General features: G+C 44.2%; 1 protein-coding gene across 10 annotated transcripts in view; it reads left to right on the plus strand.

Annotated features, from left to right (window-relative positions):
* ABI1 (abl interactor 1) overlaps positions 1–23497 on the plus strand; it is a 79193-nt gene that overhangs the window by 53315 nt on the left and 2381 nt on the right. The window contains exons 4-11 of one of the 10 annotated variants that reach the window (XM_010226224.2): positions 6294–6308; positions 7036–7136; positions 10510–10650; positions 12656–12756; positions 13903–13983; positions 15637–15813; positions 18485–18571; positions 22995–23180. In XM_010226224.2, the coding sequence (XP_010224526.1) occupies positions 6294–6308; positions 7036–7136; positions 10510–10650; positions 12656–12756; positions 13903–13983; positions 15637–15813; positions 18485–18571; positions 22995–23180 (889 nt within the window). The remainder of the gene's footprint in view (positions 1–6293; positions 6309–7035; positions 7137–10509; positions 10651–12655; positions 12757–13902; positions 13984–15636; positions 15814–18484; positions 18572–22994; positions 23181–23497) is intronic. The other 9 variants (XM_010226225.2, XM_010226227.2, XM_010226226.2 and 6 more) reach the window with 9 other exon arrangements.

The following is a 23497-nucleotide window of genomic DNA, read 5'->3' on the forward strand; positions in this document are numbered from 1 at the left end:
TGTAGCCCTGCGCTGGACTCTCTCCAGCAGCTCCACATCCCTCTTGTACTGTGGAGCCCAGAACTGGACACAGTACTCCAGATGCGGCCTCACCAGGGCTGAGTAGAGGGGCAGGATCACCTCCCTCGACCTGCTGGAGACGCTCTTCTTAATGCAGCCCAGGATCCCATTGGCCTTTTTGGCCACGAGGGCACACTGCTGCCTCATGGTCAACTTGTCGTCCACCATGACACCCAGGTCTTTCTCCGCAGAGCTGCTCTCCACAAGCTCGGTCCCCAGCCTGTACTGGTGTCTGGGGTTATTCCTCCCCAGGTGCAGGACCTTGCACTTGGCCTTGTTGAACTGCATGAGGTTTTTCACCGTCCAGTTGTCCAGTCTGTCCAGGTCCCTCTGGATGGCAGCACAGCCCTCTGGGGTATCGGCTACTCCTCCCAGTTTGGTATCATCAGCAAACTTGCTGAGGGAGCACTCTGTGCCTTCATCCAGGTCATTGATGAATAAATTGAACAGGACTGGACCAAGGACTGACCCCTGGGGGACCCCACTAGCCACAGGCCTCCAACTAGACTCTGCACCGCTGATCACCACTCTCTGGGCCCTGCCATCCAGCCAGTTCCTAATCCATCTCACTGTCCACTCATCTATCCCACACTTCCGGAGCTTGCCCAGGAGGATGTTGTGAGGGACGGTGTCAAAAGCCTTGGTGAAGTCGAGATAGACGACATCCACCGCTCTCCCCTCGTCTATCCAGCCGGTCATTTCATCATAGAAGGCTATCAGGTTAGTCAGGCAAGATTTTCCCTTGGTGAATCCATGCTGACTACTCTTGAGCACCTTCTTGTCCTCCATGTGCCTGGAGACAACAGCCAGTATGAGCCGTTCCATCACTTTTCCGGGGACGGAGGTGAGGCTGACTGGCCTGTAGTTGCCTGGGTCCTCCTTCTTGCCTTTTTTGAAGACTGGCGTGACAAAGAAGCTATGGAGAGTTACTACGCATGCTCGATTTTAGGAAAAACAATGATTTGGAGCCTAAATTTTCTCAAAATTATGTTTTTTATGATAGTCTGTAAGGGAAAAAAAGAACAAACAAAAGCTTCTGTATCTTTCTGATAAGGAAACTGAGTTGCAGGGATGATTTAAGACTGCACAGAGCTAGTGGCAGAACAGTGAGTGCCATCCTTGGTGTCTGACTCCTACGTACAGTCTGCCTTTTCAGAAAGCATCTTTGATTACACATGCCCTTCTCCCAAAGTCCACATCTTCATTTCTGGAAGGAAAAAATGTGAGGGGGGTGGGGGGCACCTTGTGGACTCGGTACTTTCCTGTATCCTTTCCTCAAACATCCCGTACTTTCATGTGCAAACTGCTATTCCTGCCCTGATTGTGTCACCTTGCAGTGCTCCAAAACTGCTCCGCTGACAAGATAGGGGACAATCCTCATGCAAAATCCATGAGGACGATGGTGGGGCAATAGGATTTCCTCACTGTAGATCCATAGCACTTCCAAAGGTGTTATGGCCAGCTCCATTCCGTAGTTATGTCTCATATAATTCTGTGTTGACTAGTAAAAGCATTTACGTTTATAAGTAAAATGGAAGATGGGCTACATAATTGTTGGGAAGATCCTATTTTTTCCTCAGTTGCAGTTAATGACTGCCTACTGCTCAGAGGTAATGGATTGGCTTTAACCTAAGGCCAGTTATGGCTTTTACAGAGGATACATACAGAAGTCCTGAGTTTAGACGATTTTTTATTACTGCAGATTGGACTGTGGCAGTTTTTAAGCATTTATTTATATTGATGGGAATTTGTATTGATTTGTTTTTAATAACTGCTTCCAGTAACCTCAGGTATGGCAGAATATACAGTGAAAATGTCTCCTTAAAATTCTTGGAGAAATAATAAGCCGCATACAGCATGAAAAGTGCAGCCAATGTGCCTAGAAAATTAGTTTCTGTGATCCAGAACTGGGGAGTTCATAGCTGAAATGCATGGGAGAAACTTCTGGGGCTTCAGTGCAATGAGGATTTTGCTTCCATGTCTCTGCTGTGCAAGTGGGCTTCTGTATTTCTGTGCTCATAAATACATAACTCATTTATGTGAGCACATGTGCCATGCCCCTAGCCTTAGTTTTCCAAACACAGTTTGTAACTTGAATAATGGCTTCCTGGTTCTCCAAATCATGACTAATGTTCCCTCATGACTTGTTATTTGGCATGGAAACTATTAGGAATAGCTGTCTGCTTCTTGAGGCCACCCAGGGGGGTCCTTCAAGTGTCTGGGCATCCATTGCCCATTGGTGGATACTCGGAATTGCTTCAGACCCTGCCCTGGTGGTGTTTGTGGCCTTGTCCCTGTGGTCTCAATAACACAACCCTGCAGTGCTGCCTTGGCAGTTATTTTTGCACTGTTTAGAGCACCTGAACTGAGCCGGCTTTGTGGAAGTGCCCAAAGCCTGGTGGATGAACTTGGTACAAGTTGTTGTGCTGATGTTCCCTTTCCACCTGCCTCTGGCCCAGAAAGTCCACCACATGCATGCAGCGACTCTTATTTCTCCTTGGACCTCTCTTTTCCAACTTTCTAGTTTCTTTGAAGCTCCTGTAACTCTGTTCTTGGTTTTCCTCATTTTCCTCTGTATCTGGGTAAGGTGTTTCCTTGCAAATACAGATTGAACTGTCAGTTTTGTGGACAAGTTGTAGATCTGCTGCTGGACTTCAGAGCCCTCATCTTTGGTTTACGTTAATATTTCAGTGTATGTTCCTGACATCTCCTTGTGGATGTTTTTTCTTATATCACCATTATATTTCTATCAGTATCTATTAACAGTACTGCTGTCCTGTTTGTTTGCTGGGTCTTGCTTTTTATTTAAACCCTTTTATGCCTTAAAATTTGAAATTTAATAACCTTTCCCATATTAAAAGAAGAAATAGAAAAAAAATGTTGCCGCTATCAAAACTTGTTGTGAGTGACGGTGTGTGGACCCTGAGCTCAGTGCAACTGGGACTGAGCATGTGCTGGCAGAGGGGAGTTACCTTCTTTTGTGGCGCCTATGGTCATCGCTTGGGTGTCCCAATTTGTCCCATCCGGCCACACGGCTAAAACTGAGTCCAGGTGCTCTGAATTTGCATTATCAGCTCCAGAGCAGCTTGCTTGTTCATTTGTTTTGGTTTTGGGTTTTTTTGTCTGTTTGTCGTTAGTATTTTTTTCTTTGAAAAACGCCTTGTGCAGCTGCTGTACGCACTTGCTTTGCCCATTGCCTTAATTGCTGGCACTGAGTCCTCCTCCCGCTCGGTCTCCCTCCCTGTCAAGGCCTGCAGGCACCTCACCACCCTAGCTGTCAGCCTTTGTCAATGCAGAGTCTTGGACTCCTATTTCTGGCCTCTGACACTGGTTGCTGTCTCTGCACGCTGTCCTGGGCTGCCCCATGCTCGGAGGGTTTACCCAGGAAAAGCCAAATAGCTCTGTTTACTGCTCTGAAATGCCCCGCTGCTACAATGCTCACAAGAAACAGCAGCGCGTGCCGCTGCCTACTGTGCCCTCTTGTTGCTGGCTGTGTCCTACACTGTCTAGTTCCCTGCCCAGGCATCACAAACCCCCGCAGCAAGCCTGCGAACTGTGTTTTTGTCCTAAAAGAGGATGGCATCCAGGAGGCTGGTGCCCTGCTGACAACTGTGTGCTGCGAGTGCTCCAGCACAGGCAGCGAGAGGAGCAGAGCGCCGTGTTCCTCACAGCTTCCACGCGCGCGTCCTGCGCCTGCCAGGGGCTCTGTGGGGCTCTCTCCTGACCAGACTTGGTCCTTTTGCACCTTTCTGTCTCTTACCTCATAGCTCGCTCTTGCTAAAGCTGTGAACCCTGAGCTTCCTCTCCTCCTCAGGGCCTGCCCTTCCTCCCCTCGTGCTGGGGCTGCTTTCGCGAGCGCTCATCAGGCAGTGCTGGAGGTGCCCTTGTTCTGTCTTCTAAATACGCCCCTGCTTCTTCTTTGGGTTTTCTGTCATCTTTTCTTCTATTTTTCTTAAAAACATATAATGGGTCTAAACTTTGCTGTGTAAAAGGTTCCCAGAGCTTTCCTTGAAGTGCTTAAAGCCCTTTTTTTTTTTTTTTGTGAACAAGAAATCTGGCAAGATTGTCCTTACATGCTCAGCCAGTAAATAAAAGAAAAAGTCTTCTAATTAATTAACTTATTAACTATGAATGATTAAGTAGTCATATGGTTCATATCGCATTCATTTGCTTTCTTCTCTTACTTCTGTCTTCTGGATCAGGAGTTCCCCTCCCAGCAGAATCTCTCTTCCCTCAATATTCCTCCCTTTTATGATTCCCTAGCCCTGAGACTCTTCTTTCCATGGGTAGCAACAGAGAGGGCACTTGCAGAGCGAAGCAGTGCAACAACAGTTATTGTTTCTCCTGTACAATAAAAAAGCCTGTGAGCATGCATGCACATATCTACCTGTTTGTGTGTTACCTAGTTGATAGCAAAGAGATCAAGGGCACCTGATGCAGTGGTGGAGATGAGATTAAAGGTCAACAGCTGTGGCCTTCAGATATGTTTGATATGTTAAACAGTGCGGGACAAAGATGAAGATTCCTGCATCCCTGCTAGATGTTGGAGTTCACGTTGGTGCTGCTGTGGAGCAGGATGTAACCGGCCTCCAGGAGGGGGTGGAAGAGGCCCCGTAAGTGGCTCTGCACAGGACAAGGAAAGAGAGGAAGCTGCGCTATGAATAAATGAATATATATGCACACACACATTTGTGTGTGGAGAAATCCCCTGCTACTCTCCCTTTTGAGCCTGTAGAAGAAGGGCTTGGAAAGGAGGGACAGTTTCACTTTTTGACCTCTTCAGGGAGCAAATTCCTTGCATTATGCCCTTGCCCTTGGAAACGGGAGAAGTAAGAAGAAAGGTCACATACTCCTATGAGAGGAGAAAACAAATTAATTGCTCAAAGGCTCATTTTAAAATTCAATATTTGGGCATAAACTGGCATCCTGGAAACTGAGCCTTTATCATGTGTATTTATGAAATAGGAATGCAGAGGCAGAAGTGGTTTAAATGGCTTAATTCCGCTGATGAACCTTTGCCCAGACTGGGAGTTAACGGGATGACCTTCAAATTTACTTACCACAGCTAAGCTTTCTCATTTGGGGTTTGGAAAAGGGTTTCTGTTTCTATTCTTGCAATATGAGTAACTTGAGGGCAGTGACTTTCAACCTCCCTTTGATTTGTAAACCCCAACTGTTTTCCAGTGGTTGTGCAGACCCTCTTAGAAACTACATGTATATACTTTGCTGTCCGAGATGTTTTAATTTATTTTTCTGAGTTCATGGACTTATTAAAACTACTGGCCTGTGGATCTTTGAGGAGGGGGAGAAGGTCTGTGGACCACAAGTTGAAAAAATTTACATTAGGAAATTTGTTCTAAAAGTAACAGTTTGTTTCCAAACAGCCAGTGAAACCACCGCTAGGGTTGCAATTTTCATCAATAAAACTAACCCATTTCTCATCAGAAAGATGCTGCCCTCTCTCCCCTAACCCCATCTTTCCCTAATTAAAATTATAAATCTCAACTTGGATTTATTTATTTTCGTTACTTTTCATAATGGACTTATGAGGCCAGGCCTTCATGATTTTTTTTTTTCTTCTCTGCAATCATGAAGGGCTGTAAAAACGCTAGTGTCATATAATGACATGGTTCGAAGAGCTAAAATTTCAGAATCACTCGAGCGCTGCCCACACGGTTCAAGCAGCCAGCGCTCTGCTACTGCCTTGAATGAGGTTCCAGTCGAAGCTCTAGGGGCGAGAGGCTCTGCCTTTATCTTTATCCACCTTGCAGTGCATCAGCTAGGATTTCTTCAGAACGTGTGAAGGTTAAGTGTCAAAACAAGGGGAGGTTCATTCTGCACCATATAACAGAAACTCTGGCTTTATGAATGAATTCTCAAGCATATGTTGCCGTTGATCCGGGTTTGAATTTTAATGGTCAGCAAAGGGCTTTTCAGCTCTTTACTGTCCATATGAGGAGGCTTGCAAATAAATCTGGAGGAGAACTATATGTAATTTTGACAAAGAGTTTTTTTTTTTTTTTTTGTCTTTTGATCAGTTAGTCATTGAAAGTTGTGCCATGTGATGATGTGAGACAATAAAATCTTTGTTAGTGCATCAGGGATATAGCTAATTGTCAGTAGATAAATGATTTTTTTAAAACGTAATTAACTGTAGTATAACCTGTCCTATCACTTGTGATGGATCTGCCATTAATTTCTACCTTTTCCCCTCTTTTTTTGCCAACGTTAAGTGGCTAAAAGCCAAGGTAAGAAGTGTTATTTCTCCTTTGACCCACAGTGTCTCATGTGACTTGATAGTAGAGGCTGCAGAGCCATTAAACCCAAAAACTAGCGCTCTCTTATACTCTCCTCTGCTTTCCATAGGATGTTTAGATTAAATATGCTGAACTTGTATTTTTATTTACAGCATTTAGTGTGTGTCAATATATCGGTGATACATTGACATCTGCATTTACACATAGATACATTAATTTCTCTAACACACATAGCGCTTTGCTCTGAATTAAGTAGATGCCTTGATTCTCTTCACTCACCTTTTTACTGGAGACTTCCCAGACAACCCAAATGACTCTACTAGTCAAATAGCAGGGGCAAATGAGAAATTTTTGGCTCTTGCTGACCCTATTGTACTGTCAGTGTTAAAGTTTTATTTAAGCTATTAACACTCAAACTGAGATGAATGCAAATGTGGCTTCATTTTGTAGAAAGGAGGATGCAGGAGATTTTTTGCATGAACCTGTCAATTGCTTAGCTTCCCAATGTCTGTTGTAAATTAATAGCAATGATAACATTAAGCTCATATTTTGGCTGTTTGTATTTACTTTGTCTTGTCTCGTGTAGGTAAAACCTTACTGTTTGACAGCTGTCTGGGAATTCTCACTTCATATTCTTATGCTTAAAAAAAGCCACACACACAGTCAGTAATAAAGTCGGTCTGTTATAAAAATAAAATCATGTTTTCCCTCATTTCAGCATGGAAATAACCAGCCTGCAAGAACTGGCACCTTGTCAAGAACAAATCCGCCTACACAAAAACCACCAAGTCCTCCCATGTCAGGCCGGGGAACTCTGGGGTAAGAATGAAGGCTGCTTGTCCAGCCCGTGGAACAGAAAGTTTTAATCGTGGTAGTGTTGGTGTCTCTTAAATGTGTGAGTGGACAGAGCTATGACTGTCTTTAAGAAATTAATGCAATTTCCTTCTTTTATGAATCATTTCAACTGCACTGACTTTTATCATTCCCTTTTTGAAAGACCTGCTTTTCATGGGGGAGGGGACTTACGGTTACAGGTAAATGATGATGCTACTGTTACTTCTGATATTTGGGCAGAAATCTTTAGCAATGTAAAAGAATATCAGTAAGATTTTAACTTCAGTTGTGGAAAGACTTCACTGTTAAATTTTTGTCTCATTTCTTGGTGTTGTAGAGGTATAAAATGGCTCTTGATTCTGTATTTGTTACATTATCTAAGCAAAATTGGTGCTACTGTGAAGACCTTGGCAATGCCGATTCTTATGCATTTGCTGGCAATGCTGGCTTGTGCATTTGACTGAATTTTTTTTGTGCTCGAGTGAGGAAGTGTTGCTGCTCCTGAGTCCCACTATGACCAGGGGCAAAGGTTCCTGCCAAACTGTTTTGGGCTTGAGGGAGGTGAAATCTGCTGAGCTTTGTCTGCCAGCAAGAATTTATCGCTTGGGACTGAAGTACTAATGCTTCAGAAGTTCAAAGCTTGTGTTACGTGATTTTATCTGTCCAGCAGTACAGCACCTTCCCAGAGATGCCCTAGACAAGCCTCTCTGCCTGTCTGTCAGTCTTGGTCTTTCCTTTCTGCTGTGGGGGGCTGAGCACTGGTGTGGTGCTATCGCCTGCAGGTATCCTGTTTGGGAGAGGAGGGCAGCTGAGTAAACGTGGGATAGCGAGACAGGACAGGATGGGGTTCAAGAGCAACAGAAGAAATCAGGAAAAATTAGGAGCAGCAAGCTCCTTTTGTGAAAGATTTAGTGGTTTTAATCCAGATTTGCTACCCTGCTGCTCCAGTATGGCAGTGTTTATTGTGTATTCCAGAGAAAAATTACCCTAGGGCTTTCCTCAGCATGTTTTGTGAGAATTCCCATTGCTCAGGGCATGCAATCAGTATTCCAGTTGTGTCTCTTATCCCAGCTGGGGAAGCGTTGTTTATCAGTGCTTGGAAGCACTTTCATGTCCTCTTGGCTGTTTGCTAGCAAGGCCACAGCACCAAGGGACTGGAGAGCGGCCTCTCTAATGCTCTCTGCTCACCGAGGCAGAGCTGTGTGGTTGCCTGGGCTGATGCCTGATAAGGATTAATCAGCTGAACGTCGTTTCCAGATGAGCCTGACGAGAGGCAGCAGTTGGCTGAGGGGGAGGAATAACGTGGGTTCACAACAGAGATTTCTATCTGCCCTTCTTGTTCAGGAAGTGGAGCTCTTGTCTTGAGCAGCCGCGTTCTGCCAAAGCATGAAATATCACAGGCATGACTGTTTTTCCTAATATATGCAGAAAAAAATGCTAGAAACTGCAGGGTTACAAATTTTCTGCCTTTGGTTCAGAAAAAGGCGAGAAGGCTGTAAGATGGGAAGGTGCTTGATGTGTAACACGGGCCTCGGCTTTGGTGCTGGTGCCTCTGAGGCAGGGCCGGGCGCCAGAGGCCCCAGTGCGAGCAGGGAAAACAGAGAGACCTCAAACGGGTGAGGAGCTCCCAGAAACGGGGCTGACCTCATCCCATCTGGGAGAGCCTGGAAAGCTCAGGGGCCCAGGTTGGGCCAGCTGCGTTGGCAGAGCTGGAATGGGGAGAAAGGGGCCTAGGCTGGTGGGAGGCCCCAGGCGCCCTCGGCTCTCCCTGGTGGCTGCGGGTGTCACCTCACACTGGAGGCGGTTGGGGAGCTCAGGGAGAGCCAGTTGCTCCTCCCGGGAAGGCTGACAGGGAGGCGAGGGGGAGGGCTGGCCTTGAGCCACTGGCAAGAGACCGTTTGGGACTCAGGAGGCTCCCAAGCAGCAGAGAAGTCCTTCAGGGAAGCTGGGGCGGAGAAGGCCGAAGGCATGGCCGAGCTTGATGTTGTCGCGGGTGACTTTGGAGGCAGCATGTTTAAATTGGTAGTCATCGCAAATAGCACTGCAGAGCTGAGTGGCTACATTTTCTATTGCCACTGTGTTCCAAAATAGCATACTTAATATTAAAACACTAGTTTACAAAGCTATTTCTGTCAACAGCATGTTTATAATCTTCCATGCTTATCATTTCATTTGGCAGTATTTAGAGCTCTATCTCTTACAGTTGGAATACAAAGTTTCTTTATTTTTCCCATGACGGATCTCTTTTGGCAGAACTGTAGGTGGTGCCAGTCTGCATATTAAAATCATCTGGAATTCTCTGTACAGATAAACTAATTTACAAACACCATCAAACACGTAAATAATTATGGTGTTTCTGTTTTTCCCCTTAAGAAAGGCTTTAATAATAAAGTGCTATCATTAAAATTTATTACTGTTGCATCTATTGTAAAGATTGGATCAATCAGTTCCTTCAAATACTATGAAGCAATATAACTTACCAAGTCAGTTACAACCAATAATTGAACAAATGATTAAATGCTGGTGCCTTTTGATTTTTTTTCCTTAGCTGGTCCCTTGCCAAATTCCATGTCTTGCAGGAGATCTCCTAGTTACTAGTGGGACTGAAGAGCTCTGCAATTCAGCACAGTAAATGCACTGTTCTTAAAGCAGTAATGAGGCTGGTAAATAGATCTCGAAAGATCCGGACTATACTTTGTGCTCGATGCTGTCTGCTGGGTGACCTCAGGAGAGTTTGTGCCCTTCACTTTCTCAGTCAGTAAAATGGGGACAAGGAGGCATTGCCGTGAAGCACTTTTAAGATCTGCTGAAGTGATAGAGTTTGCTTGATTACAGTGTAAAAAGCACTAACTAGAAAGAGCACTGGTGACTGCAGGTGTGATTCTCTTGTGAATCTTTCCACCATCCTCTTGTGTTATGGAGTTCTGTCCCCTTAGCAAGGAGGGCTTTTAGGTCAGTTCAGTGTTTGGAGGGAAGGGGAAAAGGAGGAAATTGTTACAGCAGGAAAGTGTGCACGTGCAGTGGGCTGAAAGGTAACCCCAGTATGTTATGCGTGTGTAACTTGTGTATATGAGGTAGTTCAGAGAACATACATATGTATGTATTTTTAAAATCAGTGTGTACACTGTAGTCAAGTTGTATGGATCTTCTACATAAAAGTGCTTTAGAGAATTGGATGGGGAATCCTCCCACCCCTCGCCTTAAGTCAAGTTTGTTTAATACACTCTAACATGGCTTATTGGGCAGTGGTCTTTGATGAAATTTTTTTTTTAAAAAATGGTTTCACTATTTTATGCATTTATCCTTTTGATCTGCTGATCCTTTATCTTTCTGCCTTCAACCTCTTTTTCTTTGACAGACGAAATACTCCTTACAAAACCTTGGAGCCTGTCAAGCCGCCAACGGTCCCCAATGACTACATGACCAGTCCTGCCAGGCTGGGCAGCCAGCACAGCCCGGGAAGGACGGCTTCCCTGAACCAGAGACCAAGAACACACAGGTAGAGAGCTGCTGCTCTCCGTAGCTCTTCCCTCTCTAGCAGCTCATGCTCCCTAAAATCATGGAGAACCTTTCAAGCTTTGTGTCTGTTTGGCTCTTTGTTAAAGGCCAAAAATAAGCTATTCTACCACTCTGCATTAACAAAATTTAATTGTATGGTTGACGTTCCTACCATATAGAAACATACTTAAACTCTGTAGAAGCCACATTATATCCAGCAACATACTCTCATATACACAGACCTGATGTCATATAACTATTTTCTTCTGTTCTGTACTATTTGTTTCCCAAGAATAGGCAAAACTTCAAAAATGATGCAGTTGCAGGGTAGAATGGAAATGGGTCTTAAGGGTTTCTAAGCTGTGTTATTAATTTTAGCTGAAAACACTCTTTGACTTGATAGAATGTTTTTTTTGTTTGTTTGTTTTTAATACTACTAATTGCAAGGAGAAATTTCTCTTGATTAAAAATACTGTAATTAAGGCAGTGTATTGAAAGAGTTGATTGCTTTCTTTTGGATAAAATGCTTTTAATTGGTACTAGCTTAGTAGAGGGAGAAAGTAAAATTCATTCACTTATTCTTATGTGTGTTTGGGGAGACCAGGGTTGGGGATATGTGTGGCTTTTCTCACTTTCTCCCACCCCCTTTTTTAATGTAAATTACTTCGGGGGATGCAAAATTTTCTTTGTGCTTCTTGATAGAGTCTTCTCTGTCAAGACAGACTCTCTCTATCGTCTTTTTGGATAGAGTCTTCACAAAATACTATCAGAGTGAAATAACTGCTCACTCTTGGTGCATCCAAGAACTTTAGATCTGTTTAGCTGGCTACTTTAAATGCTCCTTACTCTCCTCTCACAAGCTCTTCTTTTATGTAGACTGCAGTTACAAATTCGGCTGCAACCATGGTGACAAGATCAAGGTCTTCAGCAGACAGAGCACTAATTTTGAAGGAATTATCTTGGCTTCCATTTCAGATCTTTGATTTTCTTTTTGTAGAAATGTTATTTTTTTGGAGATATATTTGAATTATTTGCTTTTGACTTTTTGACAGCACCGATGCCTATCTGTCCAGAAATGGTAAATAAACCATAAAAAACCACTGAGTCCTCTTTAATCAGCACGGCTGGGTGAAAGTGGTATTTTTAGCTTCAGAGCATCTTGATTGTTCCCTTCGTTATTAGTTTAGTCTGTGCAAGTTTGAGTCTTGTTTTAAGAGATATTTTTGGATAAGGACAGATTCAATCTACATATTGATTCTTGTTCAGACCCCGCAGTGGAAGGAGATGCAGTGGCCTTCAGGAGACACGCACAGAAATGTTATCCAATGGCTTCTTCAAAAGTGTTCTGGAAAAACCTGTTTTGTCAGCCTCCAACTCACATATCTTATAATGGCACTTGGACATTTTGCTACTTGGCTGTCCTGTTTCTTTTCAGACTGTTATAGAAAAAAACTTTTGTTTACTTGTATGTAAAATTGGAGGCTTGTGCCCAATTGAAGTTTTTTTCATTACTTTAGTAATTTTCATTACCTTAGTAGGCTTAGGGTGTTTGTTGTTAAAAAGTTCTCATTCTAAACTTCCATTCCAAATGGAGAAAAGCTTTCTTTAGCCTACAGCAAAAATCATTTAAAGAAATTCTTACAGTTAGGCAAGAACCTTTCCATCCCAATCAGCACAAGGTCTAGAACGACTCCCGCAGTAGTCACTTGGTTGCCTAGAACTCAGTGGTTAGTTATTTATTTTTAAAGTGTTTCATGCATAGATAATGTTTATGAGATTAGCTAATTCCATTTAGTAGGAGTATAATCCCTCCTAAGGTAAGGTGCATGTGCCTGTAGGTAGAGAGGGCGACATTTTGCTGTGGGTTTTCCAGCAGGGTGTAGCTGGGCCGGGCTGGCGGCGCTCGCAGCAGGAGCGGGGCCCTTAGGGCTTTGCAGGAGTGGTGCACAGTGGTTGCAGGAGTGGTGCACAGTGGTGCTAAGGTGCTCTGTGCTTTTCCTCTGCAGTGGCAGCAGTGGAGGAAGTGGCAGTCGAGAGAACAGTGGAAGCAGCAGTATTGGCATTCCCATTGCCGTGCCTACGCCTTCGCCGCCAACCATCGGACCAGGTACGTGCCGTTCTTTCCCTGCTACCTTACATGTAATTCCAGGTGCTTGTGTTTGCAGAGGGATTTGGGCTGAATATGTGCAGTGGTAAATGCACCGAAGCACAGTCCTATTCAGGGAGTCTCTTAGGAGCACTGAGAGGCATCTGAAGTTTTAATTTCCTTAGCAGAATTACTTGCAGAACAATTACTCGTGGAATAGTAGATGATTAAAACACCTCTGTTCTTGTTTTTACAAGACAATCATGGGCAAGGGGAGAGGGCAGAAGGAGCAGGCTTTATGCTTTTAAAGTTTGAGTGCATTTCTTAAAGGCTTGTTGACAAATAGGCATTTCTTGATGCCCTGAGAAGCAGCAGCAACTGTTCTCTGTATATTTGATGAAAAAATGTCTTCTGAAAAAGTCCACCACCTTTACCATCTGCCAGTGATTGTATGTTCGTGTTCTCTTTTTAATTAAATACAAATCTTCACCTCAGATAGAACACAGAGGTGATGAGAAGGTTGTCTAGGAATTCAGGTTTATACACCAGTGTTGCTTATGCCATGATCAGACTCTGAAATTGTTCAGCTGTGAGAGAAATCATCGAGAGAGATAGGAGAAAATAAGTGTGCATATAGCATGGCACTGAAAACACATGATGCAGATTCTCACAGCATAAAAAGTGTATTCCCTTCTCTTTAAGAATCCTGAATGGTGGGAATGTGTAAAATCTTTCATTATTTTAAGCCAGCAGGATTATTGTCTTGATACTAAGCCAGCACAATCACCCTCTTTCATAAGCATATGAAGCTGATTTCCACAAGAAAATAGTGGAGTTTTGGTGTAGTGTAATTTTGCTGTTGCACCTCTTAAATCCCTGTTCCTCAGTTTACCCAAGTGCTTCCTTTCTTACACACATGTAGGCTTTCCTTTCTGTTTCCCAGATGCTTCTGATTCTGCAGTGGTACAAATAGGCATGAAATCTTACTTTTACCTGGCATCCCATTAAAATCTATGGAAATAAAGATCTGCCTGGGAGATCAGGGCCTGAGTTTATATCAATTGACTAAAGTTGAATTTTTGTTTGGGAAGCCCCTCAAGTGGCAGTGCTTTCTTATCTGCATGTTAAAAAATATGCCCTAATCAGGAATATAAACTATTTTATTAGCACCCATTTCTGTTCCTCCTCCTCCTGGAGCACCGCCAGCACCACCACTGCCACCACCTCTCCCGATGGGCAGTCTGATAGGTGAGACTTGTGTCAACGCCGAAGTGATTGCAGTCACGCTGCATAATCAATAATCAATTCCTCCTAATGGGCTTAGTGAAGCCGTTTGTAGTGGGGTCTACATGATTTTAGTGCAAAGATCGTTACTGGGTTCTTGCTGGTTGTGGGTGTGTGTGTTTATTTTAACAAATCTAATCTCCACTAATTCCCTGGGGGCAAAGCCTCTGAAGGTAAATGCAGAAGGGACAGGGGAGAAGCTGCTGGTTGCTTGGCTCTCCCTTCCCACCGCTGCCAGCCCGGCCTGCAGGAGCTCCAGCGCAGGGAGCGCAGGGGTTCAGGCGGTCGCCCCTGCAGCTGGAGCCAAGGGCTGCAGCTGCTCCCTGCCTCGGAGCGCCCGCGGGCGCGAGGGCAGCGCGGCCGCTGCCTCCCGGGGTCTGGGTGACTAAGAGCAGCAGAGGCTCCCGCAGCTGCTTGGGGACGATGCTGTAGTGCTGCGGGTGGAAGCCAAGCAGGAAGGCTTGAGGATACAAAAATGACAATCCTTGAAGAATGACTTCAAGTTTTACCTAGCGTTAGGAAGGGATTTAAGAGGACAAAGTCTAAAAGCAGATTAAAAAAAACAAAAACAGAAAGCACCCTTTCCAGCCATGGACTGCTGACAAAATTCACTGCTCTTGTTACGAAAGTAGCTTTGGAGGCTTTGACCCACGTAACCCTTTGCACTTTCTCTCACTTCAGTGAGAGTGGCTTCGGATAGCATTTCGACTGCACACTTCTGGTCACACACTATTTGTACGTGTATACATATGTAAATGTATATATTTCTGTGTGTGTGTGCATGTATGTGTGTAGATATATCTAGCTACATATCTAGATATATCATAGAACATTCCATTGCAAAATCATTTTTGCATTTAATTGTGCAGTGATCTGTGTGACCTCTAAGTGTAAGAATCATTAGTCTACAAGGTGTTGTTTCTTTCTGTCTCAGAGTAATGCAAAAAAAAAAAAAAAAAAAAAAAAGAACTGGTACGTTTTATTAACCTTGAGTTTTGCACAGCAAGTATGAGAAAGGTAAAAATCAACGTTGGTCTTGAAGGATAAGTTATGTCTTTTTGTCTGCTTGCATTTTTGATTCTGTTTTGTTTGTGCAAATTTCACAAATATAAAAGCACAACTAGCAAATATGATAAGTAGACCCAGCAAGTGTCTGAAGCTCATGTTATTTGTTTCATTATCTTGTTAGAGTATCTTTTTGTAACAGATTGGAAAGAAGTTCTGGTTCACAATGGAAAACACTTGCTTTGAGCAGATTACGGAATTTGTTGTGTGCTCTCCAGTAAAGGCCGTTGCATGTAGAGTAAATGAGAGATGCTTATTGGAAGCTGATGCAATTTTCCAGTCCATCAAAACAGTTTCCAGCGTTTCTCAAATGCCCTTTATATGAATGTTGTTTTATGTTCTGTGTATGCTTTTTTTCATTATTGATTATACCAGGGATGCTTGTTTTCCATTAATCTCCTGTTACTGGACGCAAATTACTGGAGATCTATAATCAAATATTTCCCATGTTCTGGGTCTTTTTTTTTTTTTTTTTCCTGTTTTTCTGCATTCTGTCTTATGTAATACTCTGCTTAAGTCTTCTCCTTGGTTCCTCTGGCTAATGCTTTTCAGCTGCTCCGGGTTCAGCTCCTGGTTCCCAGTATGGCACAATGACCAGGCAAATCTCGCGGCACAACTCTACCACTTCTTCAGCATCTTCTGGTGGATACAGACGGAATCCTTCTGTGACTGCCCCATTTTCTGCTCAACCTCATGTTAATGGCGGGCCTCTTTACTCTCAAAATTCAAGTAAGCTTCTGAGCTCTGAAATCTCCAACTGTTTTGAGCAAAATGATTGTAAAAGCATGCATGGCATTTTAATTCGTTTATGAAGAGTATCAATCAGATTAATGCTTTCTTTCCTAAAATATAAGGAAAAACAAACAAAAAAACCCTCTACTTAAGTTGCACAGTGATTGCCCTGTGTGCAATTATTCTGTTTTCCCCATAAAGTTGTTTGATGTTACTCATGATAGGAAATTATGATTGCCTACCTAATTATAGGTACATTATACTTAGCATTTCAGGTGTGCTTGGAGAACATAATCTAAAGACTTTTTTTTTTTTACAGGAGACCTAGTATGATTGTAATACATTCCCTCCACTCCTGGCCTAGTGGCCAGAGCAGGTTGTCAGAGGACAGTACAAACATAACAAACCTTTCCCATCACACAGCTCGTTCCTGTCTCTGTCTCTTTCCGAAGTCTTTTCCTGAGTTCAGGTTTCTCCTTTGTTCTTCACTCTGTGTGACTGATAAGGAAGGGGCAGAAGAGTTCAGTTCCTCCTTCTTAGCAGACCCCTCTCCTCTGTGCTTCCACACTAGTACCATAGCTGGAGGGAAGGGATGCAGGGGGTGAGTGAGTTGATTTTAGTCAGCATCAGCATCCTCCCTAGCCAGCAAGACAATGAAGAGGTTCACTGCAGAAAGATCGGAAAAAAGGAATCTCCTCAAGTGTTGGTGGAAAGCAGCGTTGAAATCAGGAAATTTCTTTCTTTCTTTCTTTCTTTTTTCATAAATTTTATGAGCAGATACATGAAATACTAATAGTGCTGTAATGAGTTTAGGTGATGTTCTTCAGTGTGTCAGCTCTTGAAATTCTGAGAGTGATATTTCTTAAAAAAGAAATGTTGCTGTGTGAGCTGCAGATCACTTTGGATCAGTGTTCACTGTTTTGTGCTTACTTTTAAGGAAAAAAATGCATGTAAAACATTTGAGACACTGAAGTGAGTGTTTTATATTTTCTCAATAGTCTAGAAGAATTACTTCTGCCAGAAAAGCAAAAAAACAAAGCAAAGTACATTTCTGTGCAGACAGAACCCCTATCTGTTTTTTCCAACACTATTTTCCTGTTACTCTCTCACCTATACTGGCCCTTCATTTTCTTCCACATTCCCTTTCCATAAAATTAATCCTCATAACACAAATGCCTTCCTGTTCAAGCAGCTGTGTTCTGTTGAGTAAAATGGCCCTGGTTTCTAGAAATAGTTCAGTTGCCTTAAATGCTGTGCACGTGACTGTTTCTGAACATCTTCATTTTTTTCAAAGCAATTTTTTGCTCAAATGCAGGTGCTATTCCTTGATCTAGCCTTTCTGGTGTTTTCAAAATACTGATTGTTGGGATATTTTTAAACAGTATTTTGGTGGGTTTTTCTACTTTAAACTATTTTCTTCTATAACTGGCTTTTTTTAATGCTGTCTCCACATTAAATCTAGGTTCCATGTTACCTTAAGATTTTACTTTTCATGCTAACAAACATTCTATTTTTTCTTAGATGTTTACTTCGGTTTTGTGACAAACTTATTTATTTGACGTCCTTTATTGATTATTTCTGCCATAAAGTTGATGTAATTATTGTTTTGTAATGAGCTAAATGTTACATTTTATTCATCAAACATTAATCTTAGTTATTTTTTTTTTAATTGTTGCTTATTTTAGAATTGTAGAACCTCTTTCAAATTTGATTCCAACTGAACCGTGTGCTGAATTCCCACCTTCACAGGAGTTTCTCTATTTCAATATGAGAGAAATTGCCCTGAGAAGGGGATTGGTGCAGCCAGTGAGTTGCTGTCTCACAGTGTTTCTGCTCCATGGGAGATTTGAGGCCTGGATTGAGGCTCTGGCTGCCATGCCCGGCTACCACCAGGCCCCCTCCCCGTCCCTGCCTGTAGAGGGGAGGCTTGAGCATCTCGGCTGCGAAGCCGGTGCCCGAGTGCCCGTGTTTGCCTCTCCCTGTGCCGTGAGACGTAGGCAGTGCTGAGGAGACCCACTCAGGAGTGCCCCCTGAGGAGCCCTGGTGCGAGCGTAGCCCCTGCCGTCTCCTTGGTTTGCCAAGTGCCTCCAAGCACAGAAGATTTAGTAATTTAAAGCAAAGCTCCATTCTGCTCTAAACCCATGTGTTTTCATACCAACAAAAGGCTCCATGTGGCTCTCGGGCTCACGGCGCTGTTTCCTCTGTGGAGCAGCTCCCTGCCCATGGCCGGCCTCCGCGGTCTGTCGGCTGCAGTCCAGCCTCCTCTGAAGCATTACATCCCCCCTAGCAGCACACGCCTTACAGGTGACTGCTGCAATTTGCGTGGTCCCTGCTTGGCAGGACAGTGCAAGACCTCAGCTCTATGTGCTGGCATCGTGGAGACAACGGAGGGAGCGCTGTCCTTGGCACGCGCCCGCTGAGCGTCCGGCTGCGCGTGGGCTCCGCGTCCCGCTCGCAGAGCTCTGTTCTGTGGCCCTCGACTGGCCAAGCAGGAATTCAGCTGTGTTGGAAACAAGCTTGAAGCAGGTTCTCCTGCGTGTGTGCGTTGCTGTTGTTCTTTACATACTTTGTTTTGTGGTCCTCGTTACTGACGGCTGCTTTTGTTTGTTCCCTTTTTTCCCCCCTTGTCCGTTTGACTTCCCCGATACGGTGTGCGTGTTGCTACCAGTTTCCATTGCTCCCCCTCCTCCCCCTATGCCTCAGTTGACTCCACAGATACCTCTCACAGGCTTCGTGGCCAGGGTGCAGGAAAACAGTAAGTCTGGACAAGCTGAGCTGTTAAAGGGTAGAGCCTACTCTCTTCTAGCATGCATGGCTGCCGAGTCAGACTCTATTTTGTTTCCTTCTCCGGAAGCTAATACCATCTTGCATTCTAGTGCCAATCTGCTACTGGAGCTGAAGGGCACGCTCTTCAGTGTTTTATAACATGCATGATTATTACTGACCCATATAAGTTCTGAACTCCAAATTTATTATAGCAATGCAGGGTGAACTATGTGGCATCTGCTTGATGTGGATATAAAAATGTATCTTAATTAAAATATTAATTTCATGTTGATTCATCCTTCCTGAGGCTTTTTCACCAGGGATAATTGATTACTTTTTACTAGAAAGGCTTCTGCAGACTGCTGAAATATGTGCTCTATATACATTGGCTCTAATACTGTAGTAGTTTTTAGAAAGCTGTACAGTCAAACAGTTGAAAATGTGCAGGTCTGTCGTCTAATGCCATTACAAAGGAGCTTGGCAGATACCTCCCTCCTCAGCCTTTCATCACCTATTTCTTTCCTGCGTTCTCTAGGCAGCTTTCCTTCCTGAGCTCCTCCCAGCACAGGTGCCGAGCGGTGCTCCTGATGTGGGGCACCTTTGCTCTAGGGAGTACCTGGTAGTTCTTCAAGCAACAGAATGGTTGTAAAGTAGATGTGGTTTGATATAAGTATAAAACATTATTAAAGTGCCTGGGAACCATAGCAAAGTGTGCTAGAATTTCCATGGCTACTGCTGCTCACCAATGCCCCAACATATGTGTATGGGTTCTCAGTTCTAACTATTGCCCCCTTTCAGCTTCCTGTAGACCCTTTCAGTGGCCGTGCTCTGAGCATTCTTGTAAAGATATAAAGCATCTTTCTGCATCTCATTCTAAAAAAAAAAATATTCTGGTATTATGCTGTGTAAATGGTAAGAACCCAGAAGAGTAAGCCAGAAATTTGTGTTGAAAAGCCTTTTCAAAACTCCAAGTGTAAACACACACCTACCAGAAGTGAAGGTTACCGAGCATCTTTGCTCTCAGATAACCTTGAGCAAGTTGACACCTGGTTCTGAATTGTTCCAAGAATTGTCCTCCCGGAGTGAGGCCAGCGCTTGCGAGAGCAGAGAGCAAGAGGACACACTGACCTGTGTGTGTAACAATGAAGTCGACGCTGACTTGTGAATGAGGCTCTGGCAGAAATAGCTGAAGCTTGATATCCAGTCTAGGAATTTTTTTTTCTTTCTATTAATATCCCCTTGGTTTTGAAAGTTACATAATGAGTTTGGCTTAGAGCCGCTGCTGCCTCATTTTGGAAATAGGAGTGTGTGGAGTTGTCTACACATACACGCAGCAAACTTGGCTTTAGAGGCCACTGTTAGGTTTTGGCACAGTGTGCTAGACCTTCGTCTGCCTTATCTGCTAAAAAAAGCCTACAGGCGAGTGGGGTTAGAGAGATGTGTGGGTAGGCTTGTCTTTTATGGCAAAATATGTTTCTTTCCTCATTACAAAAATCTGTGGAAAGATTGCAGAGATTTGGGAAGCAGCATCCTCTGGAGTTTCCGAGGGCTGTGGCGAGGGCTTACACTGTGCAAGGCCAAATTTTTCCTGCGCCCTGTGCCCTGTCTGTGGGTATCTCCTTCAAAGAGGTTTTCCATCAGTGTGTCTATTGCCTGGAGACAACTGGGCATGGACCATTACACCCAGTCCTTTAAAAAGGAATCTGCTGTCTCCATCTAAAGAGCAGTGCTACGAGCAAGAGAAGATGTCTGAACTTCTAAATTTGGAGCAATATAAATACTAAAAAAGGAAAATGCTCACTTTACCCTTTTTCATTTAGTGTGGCTTTCTGTATGCTTTTCCTTTTTTTTTTTTTTTTTTTTTCCCTAGGAAAGGTAATGCTTTTCTAGAGTTTGCCGTCTTTAAGTTCAGAACAAGGAAATGCCTAGATTAAAATGCCAGAAGTGGTGATATTTCCTGGTAGGGGGGGAAGCACTTGTCTAATTTTCTGTTCCATTCTCTCCTCTTGTTTAAATGTGAAGCTGAATTTGTTTTAAACATTTCCCATAAAAACATGCAGCTTTTGCACTGCATCTCAGTCAGGGTATGTGTTGGTGCTTTCACACTTGCATTTCCGACCCTCCTCTATTTTATATTTTTTATTTATTTATTTTATTTTTTGCAAATAAACAACTTCATTGTTGAATAAGTACAGCCTTTAGCATTTATTAAGGTAAGGATTTCTTAAGTATCTCAAAGGATTACTTTTTTAGTATGATTTTTTTATGAATGTAGATGAAATTTAAGGGGAGAAATACATTTTGTGAAAGGTCTGCCAAAAGTGCTGCACAAAACCAGTCCGCTATTCGTAAATAGCTTTATTTGTGTGTCATGTGTCTGTGGTGGATTAGTGACTCCTGCCCGTGAGTGCTGTTCAGTAGCACGGGCAGCGCATCGCGTTCAATCGTTAGTCTGTCTCCACGGGGCATAAATGAGCTTCTGTACAGGGAGGCCCTGCTGATGCCGGCGTTGCCACTGCGGAGTTGTAGGGGATGCAGCTCAGCTGGGCATGGGGAAGGGGAGCTGGGAGTTTTAGGTGGAAAACAGCATTAGCAGCTTGAGGCGAAGGGTGAGCTGAGCAGGGCATGGGGCTAAGGGGCAGGGGAACGGGCAGCCTCTGCATCCCCTTTCGTGCATCTCGGCGTCCTCGTGAGGGACGTGGGGCTGAGGGGGCTCTGAGGTTATTTACTGCAAACGTGGTGGTGAGGCAGAACTCATGGGAAGTATTAAAGCAAATAGAAAGTCTACTCTTAATTTCCAGTGCCATCAGCAGTAGCTAAAACTTCCCTCACTGTGCTGTTGTTCTTGCCTTGCTCTTAGCTTAACTGTCTTCTCAAAATCGAAGCACTGTTTGCCACTAAAGGCAAGTGCCTGTAGCTGAGCAGAACCCCCCCGAGCAGCTCTCTGCTCAGCTAAGCACCGTGTTCAGGGAGCAGCTGCTGGTGCTGGTTCAGAAAGTGGCATTTCTGTGGCTGTCAGTGCTGAAACAACCCCTGTAACTTGGATGGATGATGAAAATGAAACCTACCCTGCATGGGCTGCGAACAGTTATGGTTTGGAACAAATTTCCAGCTGATTGTGCCTTCTAATCAAATTCTGCCTAGGGTCACAGTTTTCAACCTTTGTGCATTTTTAATTTGCAGATTCCCCAGTCCTCTGTAATTAAATCTGTATCTCCATATAGCAAAGCTGAGCGTAGTGGCCTTTCAGTAACTCCTGGCTTCATAGCTGCTAGACTCCTTGTGTGGTGCCTTGGAAGCCACGGATGCGAGGAGCAGGCTGAGTGGCTTGATGTCTTGCATCTCAGTTCCCTGTCTGCTCCGCTACCAGCTGCTCTGAACATTACCGAAAACTAATTTGATAAACTGATTTGAGGGGTGATTTGCACCATAATGCCTTTCTCTTTTCCTCCTTACCAAAGCAACTTGTAATTTTGCTGACTGGAGGATCTCAGAGCAGGGATTTGACTTTTGGATTATATACTTAATTTCTTTAGCATTTTTTTCCTCCAAGAGCAGAAGCTGTCTGTTGTAGTTTGTCATTCATTAGGTGAATCCTGGATATGTGCACACACAAGCTCCTCTGCAAGATAAGGACCTGTACAAAGCTTTTTCTCTGCAGATGGATTACTTTGCTTCCTCTTACCTGTTAGATCTCAAGCACCTGTCTCTCCCTTGCCTTTTTTATCTACATCAGATCCTTTCACCCCTTTAGAGCTAGCTTTCAGAAGAAATCCAATGAAGAAGTGTTCAGAAAAAAATCAAAGCATCTAAACAAAGCACTTGCTTACAAATCAGCCTTGTTGCTGTCGCTACGAGGGTGCTGCTCGGCTCCCCCCTCACTGGCACCTCAGCACCACAGCTCCCCTCACGCCGCAGCTCGCCTCAGCGCCACAGCCCTCCTCACGCTGCAGCTCGCCTCACGCCGCAGCTCGCCCCGCGCTGCAGCTCGCCTCACGCTGCAGCTCGCGCCGCAGCTCGCCCCGCGCCGCAGCTCGCCCCACGCTGCAGCTCGCCTCACGCTGCAGCTCGCCTCAGCGCCGCAGCCTGCCTCACGCCGCCGCTGGCGCTGCAGCTTGCCTCAGCGCATGGCCGGCGAGCAGGAGCTCCCTCCCTGCTCCCGCTCCGCTTGCGCCCTGCAGCATGTGCTTTGACTCGTAGCATTTACACGTAGACTTGGCCACTAATAACAAACGTAGCTGTGTGTTGTAGTTGTTAATACGACGTGTCCTTTTCTAATCAGTGCATGGTATTATAGTGCATGTCATGTGTGCTGTACTCCCCCCCGCCTTTTTATCTGCAATGTACAGCCTCAGGTTTGTGTATCTGCCTACCGTTTTTGATTTAAAAAAAAGATCTCCAAACGTTTCTAGTTGCTGATAGCCCGACTCCTCCCCCTCCACCGCCTCCTGACGAGATGCCGATGTTTGATGACTCTCCTCCTCCGCCGCCGCCACCCCCAGTGGATTACGAGGATGAGGAGGCTGCTGTTGTGCAGTACAGCGATCCCTACGCAGACGGAGATCCTGCCTGGGCACCTAAAAACTATATAGAGAAAGGTAAGGGAGCGTTGCAGCTCCGCATTGCCACCGCGGCAGAGGATTAGGGGTAGCTGCAGAGGATGAAGGACTTAGCAGAGACAATGATTTGTTTTCATCATGCTAAGTCACAGCTCACCATCCTCTTCCTAGTTAGTAAGTGATTGCACCTAATGTGATAAACTGTAATCCTTCTTTGGAAAGTTCTTGAAATATCTCCAAGCGCTCTAGACTGAAACGATTTTAAAAATCTGTCATTATGAGAAGCAGATATAAATTGTACTCCTGAGTTACTGGACTTTATGGCTACTTCAGGATTGCCAAGCAATTGTCTAGAA

The sequence above is a fragment of the Tinamus guttatus genome, unplaced genomic scaffold, assembly GCF_059628265.1.
Source record: "Tinamus guttatus ecotype Peru unplaced genomic scaffold, ASM5962826v1 Tinamus_guttatus_pri_ptg000530l, whole genome shotgun sequence".
In the NCBI taxonomy this organism is placed as follows: domain Eukaryota; kingdom Metazoa; phylum Chordata; class Aves; order Tinamiformes; family Tinamidae; genus Tinamus; species Tinamus guttatus.